Source organism: Salvelinus fontinalis, chromosome 1 (genome assembly GCF_029448725.1).
Source record: "Salvelinus fontinalis isolate EN_2023a chromosome 1, ASM2944872v1, whole genome shotgun sequence".
Classification (NCBI taxonomy): domain Eukaryota; kingdom Metazoa; phylum Chordata; class Actinopteri; order Salmoniformes; family Salmonidae; genus Salvelinus; species Salvelinus fontinalis.
In genome coordinates, this window is record NC_074665.1 from 93,488,195 (window position 1) to 93,511,517 (window position 23,323).

The 23,323-nt window shown below is 39.8% G+C and overlaps 2 protein-coding genes across 50 annotated transcripts in view; one reads left to right on the top strand and one right to left on the bottom strand.

Moving 5' to 3' along the window:
* ank3b (ankyrin 3b) overlaps positions 1–23,323 on the bottom strand; it is a 483,498-nt gene that overhangs the window by 342,799 nt on the left and 117,376 nt on the right. The window lies entirely within an intron of this gene.
* LOC129863994 (microfibril-associated glycoprotein 4-like) lies at positions 4,261–21,819 on the top strand. Its single transcript, XM_055936510.1, has 6 exons — positions 4,261–4,309; positions 4,584–4,652; positions 12,351–12,542; positions 12,892–12,988; positions 13,143–13,310; positions 21,560–21,819. The coding sequence occupies exons 1-6, from the start codon at positions 4,283–4,285 to the stop codon at positions 21,808–21,810; spliced, it is 804 nt and encodes a 267-aa protein (XP_055792485.1). The 5' UTR covers positions 4,261–4,282; the 3' UTR covers positions 21,811–21,819.

Genomic DNA, 23,323 nt, shown 5'->3' on the forward strand with positions numbered 1-23,323 from the left:
ATCAAGGTTAGAGCAACCTCTATCACTATCAAGGTCAGAGCAGCCTCTATCACTATCAAGGTTAGAGCAACCTCTATCACTATCAAGGTCAGAGCAGCCTCTATCACTATCAAGGTTAGAGCAGCCTCTATCACTATCAAGGTTAGAGCAGCCTCTATCACTATCAAGGTCAGAGCAGCCTCTATCACTATCAAGGTCAGAGCAGCCTCTATCACTATCAAGGTTAGAGCCGCCTCTATAACTATCAAGGTCAGAGCAGCCTCTATCACTATCAAGGTCAAACTACCCACATGCCAGAGTGTTTCATAGAATAATAATAATAATGACTGGACCAGAGAATGTACTGAGTGATGTAACATGTCTCTGGTTCTGTTTATAAAGAGGTTTGGACCAGAGAATGTACTGAGTGATGTAACATGTCTCTGGTTCTGTTTATAAAGAGGTTTGGACCAGAGAATGTACTGAGTGATGTAACATGTCTCTGGTTCTGTTTATAAAGAGGTTTGGACCAGAGAATGTACTGAGTGATGTAACATGTCTCTGGTTCTGTTTATAAAGAGGTTTGGACCAGAGAATGTACTGAGTGATGTAACATGTCTCTGGTTCTGTTTATAAAGAGGTTTGGACCAGAGAATGTACTGAGTGATGTAACATGTCTCTGGTTCTGTTTATAAAGAGGTTTGGACCAGAGAATGTACTGAGTGATGTAACATGTCTCTGGTTCTGTTTATAAAGAGGTTTGGACCAGAGAATGTACTGAGTGATGTAACATGTCTCTGGTTCTGTTTATAAAGAGGTTTGGACCAGAGAATGTACTGAGTGATGTAACATGTCTCTGGTTCTGTTTATAAAGAGGTTTGGACCAGAGAATGTACTGAGTGATGTAACATGTCTCTGGTTCTGTTTATAAAGAGGTTTGGACCAGAGAATGTACTGAGTGATGTAACATGTCTCTGGTTCTGTTTATAAAGAGGTTTGGACCAGAGAATGTACTGATTCTATGGAATACACAGCTCAATGACTGAATACACAGCTTAATGACTGAATACACAGCTCAATGACTGAATACACAGCTCAATGACTGAATACACAGCTCAATGACTGAATACTTCAGGGAGTTGACCTCCCAGATTGGTGAAATTAGTTGTGGCATTGTGTAGAAAGACATGACTTACCAATGTATAAGAGGTTAGTTTAGACCTAGGTCTATATGATCAGGACTACTTTCTAAGTGGAGAACATTAAACCTGTCATTTAACATTAAACCTGTTTTAACATTAAACCTGTTTTAACATTAAACCTGTTTTAACATTAAACCTTATATTTAACATTAAACATGTTATTTAACATTAAACCTTTTATTTAACATTAAACCTGTTATTTAACATTAAACCTTTTATTTAACATTAAACCTGTTATTTAACATTAAACCTGTTATTTAACATTAAACCTGTATTAATATTAAACCAGATCTTTGGTTTGTTTACTTGTCCTATGGGTATTTAACTACGTTGTATGACGTATGAATACCAGAGGCTATAGGAGATGGACTTCATTCAGTCACCTTTTATAAACTAGTCAATCAAAGCACCGTGAAAAGCCGATGTGCCATGACCTCCCGGCTGGCTATTGGAAACACGCCAAAGACAATAAATGAATGTGCCACAAAACAATATATAGGCTGTGGATTTGGACTCGTCGTTACCATTTACATTACATGGGATGTGAAAAATTCAAAGAGACGATGAAGGACCACCTCTCGCCCTCCTCCGTGTAAAGAAATTCAACTGCAAGCCATCACAGCGCCCACACATCACACAGCTACGGAGACGGGACAAACAGCCCACACATCACACAGCTACGGAGACGGGACAAACAGCCCACACATCACACAGGTACGGAGACGGGACAAACAGCCCACACATCACACAGCTACGGAGACGGACAAACAGCCCACACATCACACAGCTACGGAGACGGGACAAACAGCCCACACATCACACAGCTACGGAGACGGGACAAACAGCCCACACATCACACAGCTACGGAGACGGGACAAACAGCCCACACATCACACAGCTACGGAGACGGGACAAACAGCCCACACATCACACAGCTACGGAGACGGGACAAACAGCCCACACATCACACAGCTACGGAGACGGGACAAACAGCCCACACATCACACAGCTCCGGAGACGGGACAAACAGCACACACATCACACAGCTACGGAGACGGGACAAACAGCCCACACATCACACAGCTACGGAGACGGGACAAACAGCCCACACATCACACAGCTACGGAGACGGACAAACAGCCCACACATCACACAGCTACGGAGATGGGACAAACAGCCCACACATCACACAGCTACGGAGACGGGACAAACAGCCCACACATCACACAGCTACGGAGACGGACAAACAGCCCACACATCACACAGCTACGGAGACGGGACAAACAGCCCACACATCACACAGCTACGGAGACGGGACAAACAGCACACTGTCAAACCAGCAGTGTTTCCCTGTCATCGCTCACATTGTAACTGACATGGGCCTGTCCTATCAATAGATCATGGGCCTGTCCTATCAACAGATCATGGGCATGTCCTATCAACAGATCATGGGCCTGTCCTATCAATAGATTACGGGCCTGTCATATCAATAGATTACGGGGCTGTCCTGTCAACAGATCATGGGCATGTCCTATCAATAGATTACGGGCCTGTCCTATCAATAGATCACGGGCCTGTCCTATCAATAGATCATGGGCCTGTCCTATCAATAGATCATGGGCCTGTCCTATCAATAGATCACGGGCCTGTCCTATCAATAGATTACGGGCCTGTCCTATCAACAGATCATGGGCCTGTCCTATCAATAGATTACGGGCCTGTCATATCAATAGATTACGGGGCTGTCCTATCAACAGATCATGGGCATGTCCTATCAATAGATTACGGGCCTGTCCTATCAATAGATTATGGGCCTGTCCTATCAATAGATCACGGGCCTGTCCTATCAATAGATCACAGGCCTGTCCTATCAACAGATCACGGGCCTGTCCTATCAACAGATCATCGGCCTGTCCTATCAATAGATCACGGGCCTGTCCTATCAACAGATCACGGGCCTGTCCTATCAACAGATCACGGGCCTGTCCTATCAACAGATCATGGGCCTGTCCTATCAACAGATCATCGGCTTGTCCTATCAACAGATCATGGGCCTGTCCTATCAACAGATCATGGGCCTGTCCTATCAACAGATCATGGCCTGTCCTATCAACAGATCATCGGCCTGTCCTATCAACAGATCATCGGCCTGTCCTATCAACAGATCATGGGCCTGTCCTATCAACAGATCATGGGCCTGTCCTATCAACAGATCATGGGCTTGTCCTATCAACAGATCATGGGCCTGTCCTATCAACAGATCATCGGCCTGTCCTATCAACAGATCACGGGCCTGTCCTATTAATAGATCATCGGCCTGTCCTATCAACAGATCATTGGCCTGTCCTATCAACAGATCACGGGCCTGTCCTATCAACAGATCACGGGCCTGTCCTATTAATAGATCATCGGCCTGTCCTATCAATAGATCATGGGCCTGTCCTATCAATAGATTACGGGCCTGTCCTATCAACAGATCATCGGCCTGTCCTATCAATAGATCATGGGCCTGTCCTATCAACAGATCACGGGCCTGTCCTATTAATAGATCATCGGCCTGTCCTATCAATAGATCATGGGCCTGTCCTATCAATAGATCATGGGCCTGTCCTATCAACAGATCATCGGCCTGTCCTATCAACAGATCACGGGCCTGTCCTATCAACAGATCATCGGCCTGTCCTATCAATAGATCACGGGCCTGTCCTATCAACAGATCATCGGCCTGTCCTATCAATAGATCATTGGCCTGTCCTATCAACAGATCATGGGCCTGTCCTATCAACAGATCATCGGCCTGTCAAATAGATCACTAGAAGATGCATATCGTTCATCCTAGCAGGAGAGGTCTCAACTGAGTTTTCTGCTAGCGAATTAAAACTTTTAAATGAAAAGTAGCAGTTCATTTTTGAAGTGGAAAAAGTAGCCGGCTGAAAATAAGTATGTTACCGGCTGTTTGGCCGACGTCCGGCGCTTAGGGAAAACAAAGGGAAAGTACTGAGTGATGCAACGTGCTCTGGGTTGACTTTATAAAGAGGTGTGCATCTTAGTCGGGACAAACAGCTCATGAAGACACATCGGTCACTGATACAGGTGAGCTCATGAAGACACATCGGTCACTGATACAGGTGAGCTCATGCACGTCTCTCACTATTCTTAACTGAACACAGATCATTTCAGATCATTTCAAATCAAACCATTAGGAAGGGAGGTTTTCCTGGTGCCTAATGTAACATTGTCCGATCTGTTCAGTCATCATAGGACCTAACTAAAATCCTGTTTGTTAACACAGTAAAATGTAAATTGTCATAGTGAGGCAGAGTGACTGTGTAAGTGGTAGTATTTCACCTACAGCTGGTGACCTGAACAATACTGTAGTAAATGAGCTCCCTTTTATTACAGGACATCCATTCAACAAACTATTCTGAAGTTTCCTTTAAAGGCAGACAGACATCTATCACAACAACGATGGTATGTATTAATAAACCATTATCAGAATGATCAGAAAACACCAGAGATACTAACGTGACTATAGGACATGTGTCTCTAATGAAAAGACCATTCTGAGATACTAACGTGACTATAGGACATGTGTCTCTAATGAAAACACCATTCAGAGATACTAACATGACTATAGGACATGTGTCTCTAATGAAAAGCCCATTCTGAGATACTAACGTGACTATAGGACATGTGTCTCTAATGAAAAGACCATTCAGAGATACTAACGTGACTATAGGACATGTGTCTCTAATGAAAAGACCATTCTGAGATACTAACGTGACTATAGGACATGAGTCTCTAATGAAAAGACCATTCAGAGATACTAACGTGACTATAGGACATGTGTCTCTAATGAAAAGACCATTCAGAGATACTAACGTGACTATAGGACATGTGTCTCTAATGAAAAGACCATTCAGAGATACTAACGTGACTATAGGACATGTGTCTCTAATGAAAAGACCATTCAGAGATACTAACGTGACTATAGAACATGTGTCTCTAATGAAAAGACCATTCAGAGATACTAACGTGACTATAGGACATGTGTCTCTAATGAAAAGACCATTCTGAGATACTAACGTGACTATAGGACATGTGTCTCTAATGAAAAGACCATTCAGAGATACTAACGTGACTATAGGACATGTGTCTCTAATGAAAAGACCATTCAGAGATACTAACGTGACTATAGGACATGTGTCTCTAATGAAAAGACCATTCTGAGATACTAACGTGACTATAGGACATGTGTCTCTAATGAAAAGCCCATTCAGAGATACTAACGTGACTATAGGACATGTGTCTCTAATGAAAAGACCATTCTGAGATACTAACATGACTATAGGACATGTGTCTCTAATGAAAAGACCATTCTGAGATACTAACGTGACTATAGGACATGTGTCTCTAATGAAAAGCCCATTCTGAGATACTAACGTGACTATAGGACATGTGTCTCTAATGAAAAGACCATTCTGAGATACTAACGTGACTATAGGACATGTGTCTCTAATGAAAAGCCCATTCAGAGATACTAACGTGACTATAGGACATGTGTCTCTAATGAAAAGCCCATTCTGAGATACTAACGTGACTATAGGACATGTGTCTCTAATGAAAAGCCCATTCAGAGATACTAACGTGACTATAGGACATGTGTCTCTAATGAAAAGCCCATTCAGAGATACTAACGTGACTATAGGACATGTGTCTCTAATGAAAAGCCCATTCTGAGATACTAACGTGACTATAGGACATGTGTCTCTAATGAAAAGACCATTCTGAGATACTAACGTGACTATAGGACATGTGTCTCTAATGAAAAGCCCATTCAGAGATACTAACGTGACTATAGGACATGTGTCTCTAATGAAAACAGCATTCAGAGATACTAACGTGACTATAGGACATGTGTCTCTAATGAAAAGCCCATTCAGAGATACTAACGTGACTATAGGACATGTGTCTCTAATGAAAAGACCATTCTGAGATACTAACGTGACTATAGGACATGTGTCTGTAATGAAAATACCATTCTGAGATACTAACGTGACTATAGGACATGTGTCTCTAATGAAAAGCCCATTCTGGTGGGAAGCTGCTATAGACCACCAAGTGCTAACAGTCAGTATCTGGATAATATGTGAAATGCGTGATAATGTATGTGATATCAACAGAGAGGTATATTTTCTGGGGGATTTTAAATATTGACTGGCTTTCATCAGGCTGCCCTTCAAACTGTAACTAGCGCCTGCAACCTGGTTCAGGTTATCAGTCAACCTACCAGGCTAGTTACAAACAGCACAGGAGTTATCAGTCAACCTACCAGGCTAGTTACAAACAGCACAGGAATTATCAGTCAACCTACCAGGCTAGTTACAAACAGCACAGGAGTTATCAGTCAACCTACCAGGCTAGTTACAAACAACACAGGAGTTATCAGTCAACCTACCAGGCTAGTTACAAACAGCACAGGAATGAAATCATCAACATGTATTGATCACATCTTTACAAAACTTATTGTATGACCTCTTATACACCATATTAGGCCCAGCCTAACCTCTTATACACCATATTAGGCCCAGCCTGTCCTCTTATACACCATATTAGGCCCAGCCTGTCCTCTTATACACCATATTAGGCCCAGCCTGTCCTCTTATACACCATATTAGGCCCAGCCTTTGGAACTGTGGTTTTCCTAGATATGGCTACTATATTGTGATCACTACATCCTATTTGGATGTAGTGATTCCTATGTTTTTGATGTAAAGAATATTTGCTGGTCTGTAATGAGGAGCAACCAGGTGCATTTATGAAACTACTTATTCCAGTTACTAATAAGCACCAATTAAGAAAATGTCTGTAAAAACTGTTAAATCCCCGTGGATTGATGAGGAATTGAAAAATTGTATGGTTGAGAGGGATGAGGCAAAAGGTATGGCAATTAAGTCTGGCAGCCCAACTGATTGGCAAACGTACTGCAAATCAAGAAGTCATGTGACTAAACTCAATAAAAAGGAACTACGAAACAAAGATACATGATATAAAGAATGATCGTAAAAAGCTTTGGGGAATGTTAGTCAACCCGGCTCCATCATTCATTGAATCAGATGGCTCATTCATCACAAAGCCTACTGATATTGCCAACTACTTAAATTACTTTTTCATTGGCAAGATAAGCAAACTTAGGGATGACATGCCAGCAACAAACGTTGACACTACACATCCAAGTACATCTGACCAAATTATGAAAGACAAGAATTGTACTTTTGAATTCCTTAAAGTCTGCGTGGAAGAGGTGAAAAAATGTATATTGTCTGTAAACAATGACAAGCCACCGGTGTTTGACAATCTGGATGGAAATTTACTGAGGATAATAGCAGACGATATTGCCACTCCTATTTGCCATATCTTCAATCTAAGCCTACTAGAGAGAGTGTGCCCTCAGGCCTGGAGGGAAGGTAAAGTCATTCTGCTACCCAAGAATAGTAAAGCCCCCTTTACTGGCTCAAATAGCTGACCAATCAGCCTGTTACCAATCCTTAGTAAACTTCTGGAAAAAATGTGTTTGACGAGATACAATGCTATTTCACAGTAAACAAATTGACCACAGACTTTCAGCATGCTTATAGGGAAGGACACTCAACAAGCGCAGCACTTACACAAATGACTGACGATTGGCTGAGAGAAATTAATGATAAAATGATTGTGGGGGCTGTCTTGTTAGACTTCAGTGCGGCTTTTGACATTATCGAAAAAAAAAAGTATGTGTTATGGCTTTACACCCCCTGCTATAATGTGTTATGACTTTACACCCCCTGCTATAATGTGTTATGGCTTTACACCCCCTGCTATAATGTGTTATGGCTTTACACCCCCTGCTATAATGTGTTATGGCTTTACACCCCCTGCTATAATGTGTTATGCTTTACACCCCCTGCTATATTGTGTTATGGCTTTACACCCCCTGCTATAATGTGCTATGGCTTTACACCCCCTGCTATATTGTGGATAAAGAGTTACCTGTCTAACAGAGCACAGAGGGTGTTCTTTAATGGAAGCCTCTCCAACATAATCCAGGTAGAATCAGGAGTTCCCCAGGGCAGCTGTCTAGGCCCCTTACTTTTTTCAATCTTTACTAACGACATGACATTGAGTAAAGCCAGTGTGTCTATGTGTGCGGATGACTCAACACTATACAGGTCAGCTACTAGAGACTGAAATGACTGCAACACTTAAGAAAGAGCTGCAGTTAGTTTCAGAGTGGGTAGCAAGGAATAAGTTAGTCCTAAATATTTATAAAACTAAAAGCATTGTATTTGGGACAAATAATTCACTAAACCCTAAACCTCAAACAAATCTTGTAATAAATAATGTGGAAAATGAGGTTGAGGAGACTAAACTGCTTGGAGTAACCCTGGATTATAAACTGTCATGGTCAAAACATATTGATACAACAGTAGCAAGGATGGGGAGAAGTCTGTCTTTAGATATACACAGAGAGCTAACATTAATAATATGCATGTCAATCTCTCCTGGTTCAAAGTGGAGGAGAGATTCACTTCATCACTAGTTGTAGAGGTATTGACATGTTGAATCCAATCCTTTGTAAAGGACACCAGCAGTATGATCTCAGAACAGCTCCCCTCCTAAGGACACCAGCAGTATGATCTCAGAACAGCTCTCCTCCTAAAGGACACCAGCAGTATGATCTCAGAACAGATCCCCTCCTAAAGGACACCAGCAGTATGATCTCAGAACAGCTTCCCTCCTAAAGGACACCAGCAGTATGATCTCAGAACAGCTCCCCTCCTAAAGGACACCAGCAGTATGATCTCAGAACAGCTTCCCTCCTAAAGGACACCAGCAGTATGATCTCAGAACAGCTTCCCTCCTAAAGGACAACAGCAGTATGATCTCAGAACAGCTCTCCTCCTTTGTAAAGGACACCAGCAGTATGATCTCAGAACAGATCCCCTCCTAAAGGACACCAGCAGTATGATCTCAGAACAGCTCCCCTCCTAAAGGACACCAGCAGTATGGTCTCAGAACAGCTCCCCTCCTTTGTAAAGGACACCAGCAGTATGGTCTCAGAACAGCTCCCCTCCTAAAGGACACCAGCAGTATGATCTCAGAACAGCTCACCTCCTAAAGGACACCAGCAGTATGATCTCAGAACAGCTCCCCTCCTTTGTAAAGGACACCAGCAGTATGATCTCAGAACAGCTCCCCTCCTAAAGGACACCAGCAGTATGATCTCAGAACAGCTCCCCTCCTTTGTAAAGGACACCAGCAGTATGATCTCAGAACAGCTCCCCTCCTTTGTAAAGGACACCAGCAGTATGGTCTCAGAACAGCTCCCCTCCTAAAGGACACCAGCAGTATGATCTCAGAACAGCTCCCCTCCTTTGTAAAGGACACCAGCAGTATGATCTCAGAACAGCTCCCCTCCTTTGTAAAGGACACCAGCAGTATGATCTCAGAACAGCTCCCCTCCTAAAGGACACCAGCAGTATGATCTCAGAACAGCTCCCCTCCTAAGGACACCAGCAGTATGATCTCAGAACAGCTCCCCTCCTAAAGGACACCAGCAGTATGGTCTCAGAACAGCTCCCCTCCTAAAGGACACCAGCAGTATGGTCTCAGAACAGCTAAATAATGTGGAAATTGAGCAAGTTGAGATGACTAAACTGCTTGGAGTAACACTAGATTATAAACTGTCCTGGTCAAAACATGTTGATGCAGTAGTAGCTAAGATGGGGAGAAGTCTGTCCATATTAAAGCGATGCTCTACCTTCTTAACAGCACTATGAACAAGACAGGTCTTATAGGCCCTAGTTTCTACCTTCTTAACAGCACTATCAACAAGGCAGGTCCTACAGGCCCTAGTTTCTACCTTCTTAACAACTCTATCAACAAGGCAGGTCCTACAGGCCCTAGTTTCTACCTTCTTAACAACACTATCAACAAGGCAGGTCCTACAGGCCCTAGTTTCTACCTTCTTAACAACACTATCAACAAGGCAGCTCCTACAGGCCCTAGTTTCTACCTTCTTAACAGCACTATCAACAAGGCAGGTCCTACAGGCCCTAGTTTCTACCTTCTTAACAACACTATCAACAAGGCAGGTCCTACAGGCCCTAGTTTCTACCTTCTTAACAACACTATCAACAAGGCAGGTCCTACAGGCCCTAGTTTCTACCTTCTTAACAGCACTATCAACAAGGCAGGTCCTACAGGCCCTAGTTTCTACCTTCTTAACAGCACTATCAACAAGGCAGGTCCTACAGGCCCTAGTTTCTACCTTCTTAACAGCACTATCAACAAGGCAGGTCCTACAGGCCCTAGTTTCTACCTTCTTAACAACACTATCAACAAGGCAGGTCCTACAGGCTCTAGTTTCTACCTTCTTAACAACACTATCAACAAGGCAGGTCCTACAGGCCCTAGTATCTACCTTCTTAACAACACTATCAACAAGGCAGGTCCTACAGGCCCTGGTTTCTACCTTCTTAACAACACTATCAACAAGGCAGGTCCTACAGGCTCTAGTTTTGTTGCATCTTGACTACTGTTCAGTCGTGTGGTCAGGTGCCACAAAAAAGGACTTAGGAAGATTGCAATTGGCTCAGAACAGGGCAGCACGGCTGGCCCTTGGATGGACACAGAGAGCTAATATTAATAATATGCATGTCAATCTCTCCTGGCTCAAAGTGGAGGAGAGATTGACTTCATCACTACTTGTATTTATGAGAGGTATTGACATGTTGAATGCACCGAGCTGTCTGTCTAAACTACTAACACACAGCTCAGACACCCATGCATACCCCACAAGACATGTCACCAGAGGTCTCTTCACAGTCCCCAAGTCCAGAACAGACTATGGGAGGAGCACAGTACTACATAGAGCCATGACTACATGGAACTCTATTCCACAGTACTACATAGAGCCATGACTACACGGAAGTCTATTCCACAGTACTACATAGAGCCATGACTACATGGAACTCTATTCCACAGTACTACATAGAGCCATGACTACATGGAACTCTATTCCACAGTACTACATAGAGCCATGACTACATGGAACTCTATTCCACAGTACTACATAGAGCCACGACTACATGGAACTCTATTCCACAGTACTACATAGAGCCACGACTACATGGAACTCTATTCCACAGTACTACATAGAGCCATGACTACATGGAACTCTATTCCACAGTACTACATAGAGCCATGACTACATGGAACTCTATTCCACAGTACTACATAGAGCCATGACTACATGGAACTCTATTCCACAGTACTACATAGAGCCATGACTACATGGAACTCTATTCCACAGTACTACATAGAGCCACGACTACATGGAACTCTATTCCACAGTACTACATAGAGCCATGACTACATGGAACTCTATTCCACAGTACTACATAGAGCCATGACTACATGGAACTCTATTCCACAGTACTACATAGAGCCATGACTACACGGAAGTCTATTCCACAGTACTACATAGAGCCATGACTACATGGAACTCTATTCCACAGTACTACATAGAGCCATGACTACATGGAACTCTATTCCACAGTACTACATAGAGCCATGACTACATGGAACTCTATTCCACAGTACTACATAGAGCCATGACTACATGGAACTCTATTCCACATCAGGTAACTGATGCAGCAGTTAAATCAGATTTAAAAAACAGATAAAAATACACCTTATGGAACAGCGGAGACTGTGAAGCAACACACACATTGGCACAGACACATGCACACACACACACACACACACACACACACACACACACACACACACACACACACACACACACACACACACACACACACATACACACACACACACACACACACACACACACACATCCACACACATACAGATGGATTTAGTACTGTAGATATGTGGTAGTGGTGGAGTAGGGGCCTGAGGGCCCACAGTGTGTTGTGAAATCTGTGAATGTATTGTAATGTTTTTAAAACGGTATAAACTGCCTTAATTTGCTGGAACCCAGGAAGAATAACTGCTGCTTTTGCAGCAGCTAATGGGGATCCATAATAAATACAAAATACAAATGAACCAACAGTAGACAGTTTTTGCATTAAAACGGCTATATCCATCTCCCCTGTGCTGCAGTCCATCTTGCTGCTGGCTCTACTGGTCCCCGTGATGGTGCAGTCCTCCCTGCATCCAGTGGACTGTGATGAGGTCTATAGATCAGGTTCTGGACAAAACGGGGTCTACACCATCTACCCTGCAGGACCTACCTCACCTGTCCAGGTGTTCTGTGACATGGGGTTGGAAAGTGCACATCTAGGAAAGTGGACGGTCAGTTTCAATTTGTGTTATTGAAATACACTTAAAGACTAATTTACCATGAACTGTCTCTCTCTCTCCTAATCTGTCAATTAAACAATTTCTCTCTCTCTTAATCTGACAATTAAACAATTGCTCTCTCTCTTAATCTGTCAATTAAACAATTTCTCTCTCTCTTAATCTGTCAATTAAACAATCTCTCTATATGAATCTGTCAATTAAACAATCTCTCTTATCTTAATCTGTAAATTAAACAATATCTCTCTCTTAATCTGTCAATAAAACAATATCTCTCTCTTAATCTGTCATTGAATCAATCTCTCTCTTAATCTGTCAATTAAACAATCTCTCTCTAAATCAGCTGATTCAGAGCCGACAGGATGGATCAGTGAACTTCCACAGGAAGTGGGATCAGTACAAGAGTGGTTTTGGGAGCGCAGCTGGAGAGTACTGGCTGGGTAAGAACGGGTTTAACTTCTAGCCAACAGAACGTTCTCCTCCTAGAGCCTTGTTCTACCACTGACCTCATCCGGTTTGTCCTAGTTCATTCAAGGCCATTTGTCATTGTATTCAGACAACACAGTGAATTGCTATGTTGATCTCATTCTCCAGGGCTGGAGACGATGCATCTTCTGACTATGAAAGGAACCTATGAGCTGAGGGTGGCCATGGAGGACTTTGAGGGGAATAAGGTCTATGCTCAATACTCGTCCTTCTCCGTTGGACCAGAGGCTGAAGGATACCTGCTAACACTGGGCTCATTCAAAGATGGAGGAGCAGGTGGGGGACAATTTATATTGTCCAAGAAAAAATAACAGGAAAAAAAGTCTATACTGAAGAATATACTGTAGTACCTGAATATAGTCCAAGAATATACTGTAGTCCCAGAATATACTGTAGTACCAGAATATACTGTAGTACCAGAATATACTGTAGTACCAGAATATAGTCCAATAATATACTGTAGTACCAGAATATAGTCCAATAATATACTGTAGTACCAGAATATACTGTAGTACCAGAATATACTGTAGTACCAGAATATACTGTAGTACCTGAATATAGTCCAAGAATATACTGTAGTACCAGAATATACTGTAGTACCAGAATATAGTACCAGAATATAATGTAGTACCAGAATATACTGTAGTACCAGAATATACTGTAGTACCAGAATATACTGTAGTACCAGAATATAGTCCAATAATATACTGTAGTACCAGAATATACTGTAGTACCAGAATATAGTCCAAGAATATACTGTAGTACCAGAATATACTGTAGTACCAGAATATAGTCCAATAATATACTGTAGTACCAGAATATAGTCCAATAATATACTGTAGTACCAGAATATACTGTAGTACCAGAATATACTGTAGTACCAGAATATACTGTAGTACCAGAATATAGTCCAATAATATACTGTAGTACCAGAATATAGTCCAATAATATACTGTAGTACCAGAATATACTGTAGTACCAGAATATAGTCCAAGAATATACTGTAGTACCAGAATATACTGTAGTACCAGAATATAGTACCAGAATATACTGTAGTACCAGAATATACTGTAGTACCAGAATATAGTACCAGAATATACTGTAGTACCAGAATATACTGTAGTACCAGAATATACTGTAGTACCAGAATATAGTCCAATAATATACTGTAGTACCAGAATATAGTCCAATAATATACTGTAGTACCAGAATATACTGTAGTACCAGAATATACTGTAGTACCAGAATATACTGTAGTACCAGAATATAGTCCAATAATATACTGTAGTACCAGAATATAGTACCAGAATATACTGTAGTACCAGAATATACTGTAGTACCAGAATATACTGTAGTACCAGAATATAGTCCAATAATATACTGTAGTACCAGAATATAGTCCAATAATATACTGTAGTACCAGAATATACTGTAGTACCAGAATATAGTCCAAGAATATACTGTAGTACCAGAATATACTGTAGTACCAGAATATAGTACCAGAATATACTGTAGTACCAGAATATACTGTAGTACCAGAATAAAGTACCAGAATATACTGTAGTACCAGAATATACTGTAGTACCAGAATATACTGTAGTACCAGAATATAGTCCAATAATATACTGTAGTACCAGAATATAGTCCAATAATATACTGTAGTACCAGAATATACTGTAGTACCAGAATATACTGTAGTACCAGAATATACTGTAGTACCAGAATATAGTCCAATAATATACTGTAGTACCAGAATATAGTACCAGAATATACTGTAGTACCAGAATATACTGTAGTACCAGAATATACTGTAGTACCAGAATATAGTCCAATAATATACTGTAGTACCAGAATATAGTACCAGAATATACTGTAGTACCAGAATATACTGTAGTACCAGAATATACTGTAGTACCAGAATATACTGTAGTACCAGAATATAGTCCAATAATATACTGTAGTACCAGAATATAGTCCATTAATATACTGTAGTACCAGAATATACTGTAGTACCAGAATATACTGTAGTACCAGAATATAGTCCATTAATATACTGTAGTACCAGAATATACTGTAGTACCAGAATATAGTCCAATAATATACTGTAGTACCAGAATATACTGTAGTACCAGAATATAGTCCATTAATATACTGTAGTCCCAGAATATAGTACCAGAATATACTGTAGTACCAGAATATAGTCCAAGAATATACTGTAGTACCAGAATATACTGTAGTACCAGAATATAGTCCAATAATATACTGTAGTACCTGAATATAGTCCAAGAATATACTGTAGTACCAGAATATACTGTAGTACCAGAATATACTGTAGTACCAGAATATACTGTAGTACCAGAATATAGTCCAATAATATACTGTAGTACCAGCATATAGTCCAATAATATAATGTAGTACCAGAATATACTGTAGTACCAGAATATAGTACCAGAATATACTGTAGTACCAGAATATAGTACAAGAATATAGTCCAATAATATACTGTAGTACCAGAATATACTGTAGTACCAGAATATAGTCCAATAATATACTGTAGTACCAGAATATAGTACCAGAATATACTGTAGTACCAGAATATAGTACCAGAATATACTGTAGTACCAGAATATACTGTAGTACCAGAATATACTGTAGTACCAGAATATACTGTAGTACCAGAATATAGTCCAATAATATACGGTAGTACCAGAATATAGTCCAATAATATACTGTAGTACCAGAATATACTGTAGTACCAGAATATAGTACCAGAATATACTGTAGTACCAGAATATAGTACCAGAATATACTGTAGTACCAGAATATAGTACCAGAATATACTGTAGTACCAGAATATACTGTAGTACCAGAATATATTGTAGTACCAGAATATAGTCCAATAATATACGGTAGTACCAGAATATAGTACCAGAATATACTGTAGTACCAGAATATACTGTAGTACCAGAATATAGTCCAAGAATATACTGTAGTACCAGAATATACTGTAGTACCAGAATATAGTCTAAGAATATACTGTAGTACCAGAATATACTGTAGTACCAGAATATAGTCCAATAATATACTGTAGTACCAGAATATACTGTAGTACCAGAATATAGTCCATTAATATACTGTAGTACCAGAATATAGTCCAATAATATACTGTAGTATCAGAATATACTGTAGTACCAGAATATAGTACCAGAATATACTGTAGTACCAGAATATAGTACCATAATATAATGTAGTACCATACTATAGTCCAATAATATACTGTAGTCCCAGAATATACTGTAGTACCAGAATATAGTACCAGAATATAATGTAGTACCAGAATATAGTCCAATAATATACTGTAGTACCAGAATATACTGTAGTACCAGAATATACTGTAGTACCAGAATATAGTCCATTAATATACTGTAGTACCAGAATATAGTCCAATAATATAGCACCAGAATATGGCACCAGAATATAGTCCAATAATATACTGTAGTACCAGAATATACTGTAGTACCAGAATATAGTCCAATAATATACTGTAGTACCAGAATATACTGTAGTACCAGAATATAGTACCAGAATATACTGTAGTACCAGAATATAGTCCAATAATATAGCACCAGAATATGGCACCAGAATATAGTCCAATAATATTGCACCTGAATATAGACCAAGAATATAATACAAGAATATAGCACTAGAATATAGTCCACGAATATAGTACAAGAATATAGTACCAGAATATAGTCCAAGAGTATAGTACAAGAATATACTACCAGAATATTGCACCTGAATATAGTCCAAGAATATAGTACCATAATATAGTACCAGAATATAGTACAAGAGTATAGTACCAGAATATAATCCAAGAGTATAGTACCAGAGTATAGTACCATCATATAGCACTAGAATATAGTCCAAGAGTATAGCACTAGAACATAGTCCAATAGTATAGTACCAGAATATAGTACCTTAGTATAGTACCAGAATATCGTCCAAGAGTATAGTACATGAGTATAGCACTAGAACATAGTCCAAGAATATAGTACCAGAATATAGTACCAGAATATAGTCCAATAGTATAGTACCAGAATATAGTACCAGAGTATAGTACCAGAATATAGTCCAAGAATATAGTACCAGAGTATAGTACCAGAATGTAGCACTAGAATATAGTCCAAGAGTATAGCACTAGAACATAGTCCAATAGTATAGTACCAGAATATAGTACCTTAGTATAGTACCAGAATATCGTCCAAGAGTATAGTACATGAGTATAGCACTAGAACATAGTCCAAGAATATAGTACCAGAATATAGTACCAGAATATAGTCCAATAGTATAGTACCAGAATATAGTACCAGAGTATAGTACCAGAATATAGTCCAAGAATATAGTACCAGAGTATAGTACCAGAATGTAGCACTAGAATATAGTCCAAGAGTATAGTACCTGCATATAGTCCAAGAGTATAGTACCATCATATAGCACTAGAATATAGTCCAAGAGTATAGTACCAGAATATAGTACCATAGTATAGTACCAGAGTATAGCACTAGAATATAGTCCAAGAGTATAGTACAAGAATATAGTACCAGTATATAGCACTAGAATATAGTCCAAGAGTATAGCACTAGAACATAGTCCAAGAGTATAGTACCAGGATATAGTACTATAGTATAGTACCAGAATATAGTCCAAAAGTATAGTACAAGAATATAGTACCAGTATATAGCACTAGAATATAGTCCAAGAGTATAGTACAAGAATATAGTACCAAAGTATAGTACCAGAGTATATCACTAGAACATAGTCCAAGAGTATATCACTAGAACATAGTCCTAGAGTATAGTACCAGAATATAGTACCAGAGTATATCACTAGAACATAGTCCTAGAGTATAGTACCAGAATATAGTACCAGAGTATATCACTAGAACATAGTCCAAGAGTATATCACTAGAACATAGTCCTAGAGTATAGTACCAGAATATAGTCCTAGAATATAGTACCAGAATATAGTACCAGATTATATCACTAGAACATAGTCCTAGAGTATAGTACCAGAATATAGTACCAGAGTATATCACTAGAACATAGTCCTAGAGTATAGTACCAGAATATAGTAGTAGAGTATAGTACCAGAATATAGTCCTAGAGTATAGTACCAGAATATAGTACCAGAGTATATCACTAGAACATAGTCCAAGAGTATAGTACAAGAATATAGTACCAAAGTATAGTACCAGAGTATATCACTAGAACATAGTCCAAGAGTATATCACTAGAACATAGTCCTAGAGTATAGTACCAGAATATAGTACCAGAGTATATCACTAGAACATAGTCCTAGAGTATAGTACCAGAATATAGTCCAAGAGTATATCACTAGAACATAGTCCAAGAGTATATCACTAGAACATAGTCCTAGAGTATAGTACCAGAATATAGTACCAGAGTATATCACTAGAACATAGTCCTAGAGTATAGTACCAGAATATAGTCCAAGAGTATATCACTAGAACATAGTCCTAGAGTATAGTACCAGAATATAGTCCAAGAGTATATCACTAGAACATAGTCCAAGAGTATATCACTAGAACATAGTCCTAGAGTATAGTACCAGAATATGGTACCAGAGTATATCACTAGAACATAGTCCTAGAGTATAGTACCAGAATATAGTCCAAGAGTATATCACTAGAACATAGTCCTAGAGTATAGTACCAGAATATAGTACCAGAGTATATCACTAGAACATAGTCCTAGAGTATAGTACCAGAATATAGTCCAAGAGTATATCACTAGAACATAGTCCTAGAGTATAGTACCAGAATATAGTACCAGAGTATATCACTAGAACATAGTCCTAGAGTATAGTACCAGAATATAGTCCAAGAGTATATCACTAGAACATAGTCCTAGAGTATAGTACCAGAATATAGTACCAGAGTATATCACTAGAACATAGTCCTAGAGTATAGTACCAGAATATAGTCCAAGAGTATATCACTAGAACATAGTCCAAGAGTATATCACTAGAGTATAGTACCATAATATAGTACCAGAGAAAATTCCAAGGAAAATAGTCCAAGAAAATCTGTCAACAAGGGTTCATACTAGGGATGCAAGATTTATCGGTGAACATATCGGAATCGGCCGATATTAACTAAAAATGCCATCATCGGTATCGGCCCGGTGTCTAGTTTAACGCTGATGTGAAAAACCGATGTCAGAGGTGACGTGCATACCTATATAAAGTAGGTACATGACGTAATGACGCCACGTAAAATGTTGCACTGCACGTGCAACACAGCATTCCAAGCCTAGCCCGCAATGTCTGCTGTGTGGATCGAGCAGTCAACAAGTCCAGCAGTCATTTGAAAGAGTAAGAACATTTCAGCGAGACAACTCAAAGGTGAAATCCATGAAAGCCAAGATAATGGGATCCATTGCCCTTGACAATCAACTGTTCTCTGTCGTGGGTGAGGTTGGCTTTCGCCGACTGGTCAAGCACCGGTACACACTACCAAGTAGGCGCTATTTTTCAGATGTTGCCCTACCGGAGTTACAAGGTAATAGAGTCACTGCTATTAGCTTCACGACATACTATGGAACGCCGTTTGGGTCTTTGCGTGTCAAAAAAGATACAGTAGCACTGTCAAAGCTGAACAAAAAAGTCTGCAAACAAGCGAACACCGGGCATGACCGATGTGTTTACAATACCGCGTTGGTAATAAAGCATTATTGGTCGACGGCTACTTCTGGGGTAGCTAGCTTGGTACCTAGCTAGCACCAATACAACCAGCCTGAAAACAATGACCAGTAGAAACTGCAGTCATTTTCATTATTCTTGGCAATGATTTAGGAATCCTTGTAAGTATTAACTAGGTTTCCACTTGTTGTTCTCCTATTGAAATGGAACTTCAGTTCATGAAAATAAATAGCTAGTCAGCATCTTAACCCTGTTGCCCAAAGCTAACGTTATAAGCAGCCAGCTACCTTCATCTGGCTAGTGAGGCTCGACCGGATCGGGTTATGTGTTGTGAAGCTAGCCACAATAAGGATTAGGCACGATAGTGGAATTTGAGGTTTGCCTTCAAAATAAAAGTATGTCATTGACAGTGATGCAAATGAATACAAATAGTAGAATTATGCTATACTTTTATTTTGAAGGGTAACCGCAAAGTCCACTATTGTGGCGAATCCTTATTGTGGCTAGCTTCACATAGATGGGTCCGACCACCATTAATCAAATAAAAACTGTCTTATAAATTAGGGTTATTTTAGATGACACCAGCTATATAGTTAGTTAGCTAACTATAGCTACTGAAACAGATTATGTAGTTTTGCTATGTTTTTGGGGAAGAACATTGTTTGTGTAACAGTATAACTTTAGTGCGTCCCCTCGCCCCGACCCGGGCGCGAACCAGGGACCCTCTGCACACATCAACAACAGTCACCCATGAAGCGTTGTTACCCATCGCTCCACAAAAGCCGCGGCCCTTGCAGAGCAAGGGGAACCACTACTTCTAGGTTTCAGAGCAAGTGACGTAACTGATTGAAACACTATTAGCGCGTAACCGCTAACTAGCTAGCCATTTCACATCTGTTACATTTGCATCCATGAGCTAGCTACCTTTTTTATGACCAGCACTGTATGTGCGCGAGACAACTTTACCAGCATCATGGCATACGTATCGATGAATCGTTGTGACATATTAAATACGAGTGATAGTGTAATCAATGTGTAATAACTATGTAAAAAAATTATGAACGTCTTAAATTATTATGTGACGTGCAGTCATATTCAGGTCCTGATTGGTCAACAAGCCTAATTGACACGTCAAATAGTGTTAAATAGTATATTTTTTGACACGCAAAGACCCAAACGGCGTTCCATAGAAATCCTGGTTGAGAATGAAGCGACTGAACAAATGAACAACGAAACAGCACAGCAAGTAAGTGAAAGAAATAGGTTGTGATTACGTTTTTCTGGTAACGGGGACATACATAAATGCTAACTAAATAACTTTTTGGTCAGTGTGGTGTGTGTGTGTGTGTAACCTTTATTTAACTAGGCAAGTCAGTTAAGAACAAAATCTTATTTACAATGACAGCCTACCCCGGCCAAACCCGGACGATGCTGGGACAATTGTGCGCCGCCCTATGGGACTCCCAATCACGGCCAGATGTGATACAGCCTGGACTCGAACCAGGGACTCTAGTGACGCCTCTTGCACTGAGATGCAGTGCCTTAGACCGCTGCGCCCATGTGTGTGTGTTAACTATTTAACTGTGTACTAGAAGGCTTAAAAGGCTGCAAACATTTTTTATATCGGTTATCTGCGTCGTTGTTTTTTGGGGGGAAGGGGGGGGGGGGGGCAAGGAAAATATCGGATATCGGTATCGGCCAGAAATGTCATATTGGAGCATCACTAGTTCATACCTAAAGCTGGTGGAAGTATTATCATTAGGTTACCGAGAGTCCTTATTTATCTCCTCTGTTCTTTTCCTCAGGAGATTCTCTGGTTTATCACAATGGTCAGAAATTTACAACGTTAGATAAAGACCAGGACCTTCATGCCGCCAACTGTGCCCAGGTCTACTACGGAGGATTTTGGCACAACGACTGCCATTTTACTAACCCCAATGGGATATATGCATGGGGCGAGTCTACCTTTGGTATTGGCATCAACTGGCAAACATGGAAAGGATTTACATACTCCCTGAAAGCCATCACCATGAAGATCAGACCAGCCCCGGCATAGAAGTCAATCATTTCTAACACAATTGTAAAATCAGATTTTTCAATAACAATTATTGTCATACAAACATTTCCAGCACATGCACATATTCCATTTATAAGGGAGGGGGGGATCTTTTTTTCTAAGTAGGGTCTGTGTTTGGGTCTTCCATTTCTAAGTAGGGTCTGTGTTTGGGTCTTCCATTTCTAAGTAGGGTTTGTGTTTGGGTCTTCAGAGATTAGAAGGTGCAGCAGGATACAGCAGATCTCAGATCTACTCTGATGTGCAGTGTTTTTTGTTTTGTTTTTTGTTTTGTTTTTTTTGGGGGGGTGGATCAGCTTAATATTGCGGAAAGAATGTTGCTTCCAATGTAATTGTCTGCATCATTTCCATTCCCCCATATTTTTTGGGGGTAAATATATATATATCCATACACGCATGCATACATATACACATATATACATACACATACCTATATATACATACATACTTTTTTAAAGAATATACCTTTATTATTATTCCCCGCAACCCTACCACCGCTCCCCCAATTGGAGTAAACTAATAAACACTTCTGCTTTTACCTTCAATTTATACATCTTATACACATTTTACAGACACAGACTACTTTATAATAGTTCTCTCTTGTTTGTTCTTAGTCCTTCCTCTATTTCTGTTGTCCATCCAATTTTATTTCCACTTGTAACTGTGCTATTTCACAAAAGCTCCGCACCTATACACATTTCACAGATCCCGTATGCCATACATTGTTTATCTTGTTATTAGTCCCACCCTTCAGTTCCACTCAACCTTTCCCATCTATCTTCCAACATCATCCATTTCGGGTTTTTATTTGCCATATATTTTTCAACTGTGCTGTGATGCTTCACAAAAGATTTGAACCTTCCTATTCTCATAGCTTCTACAGATTGTAAATTAAAAATAAACATTTTTGCTAAAATAATTATTATATTATTGATTGATTGACTATGGCTTTTCAAATCCCCCAGTATTGCTATCTGTAGCGTTAGTTCTAGGCAAATGTTGCAATTCTTCAGCCATTCCTGGACCTGTGACCAAAAACGAGCTACATATGGACAATACCAAAATAAATAATCTAATGACTCTGCCTCCTCACAACAGAATCTGCAGAGCTGGGAAGATTGTATCCCCCATATATATAACATTCTATTAGTTGTAAGAATTTTGTACAGTAATTTATATTGAAAAATTCGAAGTTTTGAATCCGACGTTGTTTTGCGTATCAATTCATAAACCATGTGCCATGGAATGGGTACATCGAAAATCTCTTCCCAACTATTTTGCAATTTATATGGCACAGCTGTCAGTTTTTTGGTCCTTAAATGAAATTGGTATATGTTTTTATTTATCACACTTTTCTTTAACCATTTATGTTCTTTAATACAGGGCCGACATACAAGTTCCTTACTTTTTTCCCCTTCTACTTGCCTCTTCCATTTTTGTGGTAATGCTGCAATTAATTGGTTGTAATTTTGGGTGGAGCAGACATTTCCATATG